Source organism: Etheostoma spectabile, chromosome 8 (genome assembly GCF_008692095.1).
Source record: "Etheostoma spectabile isolate EspeVRDwgs_2016 chromosome 8, UIUC_Espe_1.0, whole genome shotgun sequence".
Classification (NCBI taxonomy): domain Eukaryota; kingdom Metazoa; phylum Chordata; class Actinopteri; order Perciformes; family Percidae; genus Etheostoma; species Etheostoma spectabile.
In genome coordinates this window covers 17,407,188-17,412,108 of record NC_045740.1, presented here as the reverse complement: position 1 = coordinate 17,412,108, position 4,921 = coordinate 17,407,188, and the positions used below count along the sequence as shown (strand labels likewise).

At 41.1% G+C, this 4,921-nt stretch overlaps 1 protein-coding gene across 1 annotated transcript in view; it reads left to right on the top strand.

Moving 5' to 3' along the window:
- drd4a (dopamine receptor D4a) overlaps window positions 1-1,013 on the top strand; it is a 21,717-nt gene extending 20,704 nt beyond the window's left edge. The window contains 1 exon segment of the mRNA XM_032522997.1: window positions 500-1,013. Within this exon segment, the coding sequence (XP_032378888.1) occupies window positions 500-714 (215 nt within the window). The 3' untranslated portion in view covers window positions 715-1,013.
- The last annotated feature ends 3,908 nt before the right edge of the window (window positions 1,014-4,921 follow it).

The window sequence follows — 4,921 nt, the reverse complement described above, 5'->3', positions numbered from 1 at the left end:
ATATAAAACACTTTGAAATGGGTCAGTTTGACCCAAGGACAACACAAGGGTTAAAAAAAATCTGCAGATTCAGTTTGGGTATGGTAATTACCTTGGTAGGTGAGTTGGTAGACTGGTAAGTACAGTAAGTGTGTAAATAGGGAGGCGCAACTCTGCTTCCTTAGCTTATCTGACCAATCAGACGGCATCCCAGGGGTAATGTACCAGCGGTTGTTGGTAGGTAGGTTTTCAGGTCAGTTCATAGGTTTGTGAAGCATGAAAATAAATGAGCAATTCATCCTGAGAGTAGGGCTGAATGCAGTTAGTGGGCTGGTAAATAGATGCATTGTTAGTATGGTTAGTTAGTAGGTTACTAAGTTGGTGACGCTCTGTTTCATTGGTAAATCTAACTATTAAGAATAGGGTTTATCTAAATGTTGGTAAAATCGAGTGAGGTTTTCTGGTGCTTCTGTCTGACTGTAGACTCTTGGCGACTCCTCTGATTCTTCCTCTCGTGCAGGTGCCTTCCTGTTCTGCTGGACTCCCTTCTTTGTCCTCCACACGATGCGGGCCCGCTGTCAGGGCTGCCATGTCCCACCGGTCCTGATGAGCGTGGTGACGTGGCTCGGCTACGTCAACAGCGCTCTCAACCCCATCATCTACACCGTCTTCAACACAGAGTTCAGGAACTTCTTCAAAAAGTTCCTGCAACGTTGCTTCTCCAAGAACGCCTGACGGCGCCGCCGCCGCCACTGCTGCAAAGACAATTTTTCAGCTGCAACTTCCGACTTTTTGATTTATTGTCTGTAGTCTGTGTACTTGGCCATTGTTTTCGTCCTCTGTGAGGTTTTTATTTTTCTACATGTGACAACAAGCAAAGTGTTTTTGAGCTTTGTGTACTCTGACAGGAAGCTGAGGAACAGACTCAGAGGAGAAGCAAAACAACTACATCACACGACAAACTAAGACTTGATTTTATATGTTGAAATTTATCTTTTCAGAATAAAAGTTTAAATAAAAATGCTGGATTTTAATGGTCTGCGCGTGGACAGAAAAAACAGTAGCTGATTTTTAAAAGATCTGGTCAGTTTCAGAAGGTTCTGTTTGGGCTCAAAGTAGTCTCACATTACCAGGCTTTCCTCCACAGCGCTGCGGAGGAAGGTCTGGCGAGTCCACACAGCATTGTGGGATGGGAGAAAAACGTGTTCTGGTTTATTGGCATTTCTTTAAACAGATCACAGTCGTGTTGGGCGGCGCTATACACCATCAATGACGGTGCCTCTGCAAAATAGCCTCAGAAAGGAAGTTGTTTTGGTCGTACAACAGAAAACTCAGATTGGACAGATAGTCTAGCTAGCTGTCTGGATTTACCCTGCAGAGACCTGAGGACCAGCTAACGTAGTCCTCAGATTGGACAGATAGTCTAGCTAGCTGTCTGGATTTACCGGCAGAGATCTGAGGACCAGGTAACCATAGTCCTCAGATTGGACAGATAGTCTAGCTAGCTGTCTGGATTTACCCTGCAGAGATCTGAGGACCAGGTAACCGTAGTCCTCAGATTGGACAGACTACTAGTAGCGTCTGGATTACCCTGCGATAGAGGACAGTAACCATTCTAGATTGACAGATAGTCTAGCTAGCTGTCTGGATTTACCCTGCTGAGATCTGAGGACCAGGTAACGTCAGTCCAGATTGGACGATAGTCTAGCTAGCTGTCGGATTTACCTGCGAGATCTGAGGACCAGGTAACCATAGTCCTCAGATTGGAGATAGTCTAGCTAGCTGTCTGGATTTACCCTGCTGAGATCTGAGGACCAGGTAACCGTAGTCCTCAGATGGACAGATAGTCTGCTAGCTGTCTGGATTTACCTGCTGAGATCTGAGGACAGGTAACCATAGTCCTCAGATTGGACAGATAGTCTAGCTAGCTGTACTGGATTTACCCTGCTGAGATCTGAGGACAGGTAACCGTAGTCCTCAGATTGGACAGATAGTCTAGCTAGCTGTTGGATTTACCCTGCAGAGATGAGGACAGGTAACCATAGTCCTCAGATTGGAAGATAGTCTAGTAGCTGTCTGGATTTACCCTGCGAGAATTGAGGAACAGGAACGCGTCCTCAGATTGGACAGTGTCTAGCTAGCTGTCTGGATTTACCCTGCAGAGATCGAGGACCAGGTCACCATAGTCCTCAGAAATCACCAGAGGTTAGAACGCCAACACAAAAGAGGGACGAAAAAGAGGACGTTTCAGGTCACCTGAACAAACCGGAAATGAACCCTTGTGTTGTCCTCCCGGGTCAAAAAGATTAACACTTATTTTTAATTTTTTTTCCGACATGTGACATTTTCAACGCATTATTTTTCTTTTTTACTTCCCTAACACCACCTTACTTCCACTAGTTTTACACTACTTTTTGGACTCCAGGGTCAAAAACCCTCATTTGTATAGAATTATACCTATTATTTGAACTAGTAAAGCATGAATTATTTTGACTAATAGTTAAGATCAGCGGAACGAACGTATGTTGATTGGATGAGTTTGGTCAGGATGCTAATTAAAAACCATTTCAATTTACAATTTTCAATTTACACCCGAAATTCAGTGAAAGAGATTGTATTTGCAAAGAGCGTTGCATGGAATCCATCCTTTCTTGTGGTAATTTGGTTAAAAAGAAAGCCATATTTCTGATATAGACATTGTTAAAAGCGGTTAAATTTGACCCTAGGACAACAGGGGGGTTACACGTCGTCGATAGGGTCAAATCAACCAGATGATGAGATGTTTGGAAGATGGTGTATACTCAACTTTATGCAGTCCAAGACCAGGACTAGTCGAGTCCAAGTCATGACCGAGTCCAAAGAGGTTTGAGTCCAAGACAAGACCGAGTCCAGGACAGAAAAAGAGGTCTTATGCATGACAGTATCAAGACAATCATTTTGGGTTTCACTTTCCCTCCAATATTATTATCAACATAATAAAGACACCTGGACTCGGTCCAGACCAAAAGCCAAATTGGGCAAGACCAGTGGCCGAGTCCAAATACTAGCGAGTCCGAGACAAGTCCAAGACCATGGAAAAACGGTCTTGAGTCCAAGACCGGACTCGAGTACTACAGCCCTACCTTCATCACATACAGAATTGACTACTGCCACACAATTCTTTACGATACATCATACAAAGTCCTACAGAAACAAACGCATGATTATAAAAAAAAAAAGATTTTTCTACCTGAATTTGGTCTTAAAGTTGGTGCCTCCTCTGAGTCCTGAAGTGCTGTCTGAAGGATAAACTCAGAGAACTAAAGTCTCTCAAGTCATTAATGGGCTGTAACTAGCAAACTAGCTAATGGCCCACACACACACACACACACACACACACACACACACACACACACACACACACACAGTACAAAACGAATGCATCAAACCTCATTAATAAACTACTGTCAGAGCTTCTCAGTGTGTTCCAGACCAGAGTCCCAGCAGGATAAAGACCTCCACAGAAGGCCGTTTAAATGTGATGTTTCAAAGTCTGAGACAAACGTGTGGAGCTTTAGAAGCTTCTCTGCAGATTTCATCAGAGACAAAACATTCTCTTAAGGAAAGAAAGCAACAGAAACTCACACAGCGATGGATGGAGCTGGGGTTGTTTTCTGTAAAAAAAACAAAAACAACTCTGCCATGTTAAAGGATAGGTTCGGCATCTTTTGTAGTCAAAGTACTCTGATCTTTTAGAGTTCATCAAAGTGGCAATACCACCGTGTAAAACACTCTGACAAGTAAAAATCCTGCATTCACAATCCTTCTTGAACAAAAGTACAAACAAAAATTCACTTAAAGTACCAAGAGTAAAACTCTTTATGTGGAACGAATGTGCATATTAAACGGGACCAAAGCTTTAAACAATAGATAGAAATAGAAAGCCTTTATTGTCATTATACACAAGTACACAGTACCTAACTTTACAGTGTTGACACAAAAATATAAGATAAGAACATCATGATAATGAGGTAAATGTATGTCGAAACCTTTGAACAAAAACTTCAGATTTCTAACTTTTCTGAACGCTCCACTTTGACCAAGTTTTTCTACTCTGGGCTCCAGCTGAGCTTCGTTACATGGTCATCTGCTCCATGCACGTCACTGCAGCGTAACAGTACACACTGCTACATGTAGCTACATGCTAATACCAGGGAAACCTGTAATCTTGATGTTGGTAATTTCTCCCCAATTTCGGATCAAATTCCTATCTGGTTATGTAGTTATTGGTTTGGAAGCCTTTATTGATGATTCTTGTTCCAGAAACTCAAAATACGAGATATGACATGAACCTGAAAATTAGCACAATAGTTCACCTTTCACCCTCGTGTTGTCGTCGGGTCAAATTTTCCTATATCAATGTTTTTAATTTCCCACAATAACATAATTGATTCCACACAACGCTCATTAGCAAGTACAAATCTCTACTTTCATTAATTTTGGGGCGTCTTATTCAATTTTATAGCATTTGAAAAAAAAATTGAAGTGTTTTTGAAATATTATTGAGTAAAAGTTGACATATTCCAGTCTGTGATTATCCATCAACATCCATTCCTTTAATTTTAGTCTAAATAATTCATAATTTCTGCTTTTAAAAGTCAGCCATAAGGTATAATTTCCTATAAAGGAGGTTCATTGACCATAAATTCCAAAAATAACTGAGAAGTTATTGTTATATAGTGTTGAAAACATAAAAAAGTGACAAACATTGAAAAAAAAACACCAAAAGTGTTGAGAAAAAGGGACAAAAATGTAAGAAAAAGTTAAAAAAACAATTAAAAAGGGTTAAGAAAAGAAATAAAAGTTTCCCTTGAAGACAAACAAGCTGACCCTATTCTTTAAAGACGACCTTTAAAGTTGCCTAGGTGTGTGTGTGTGTGTGTGTGTGTGTGTGTGTGTGTGT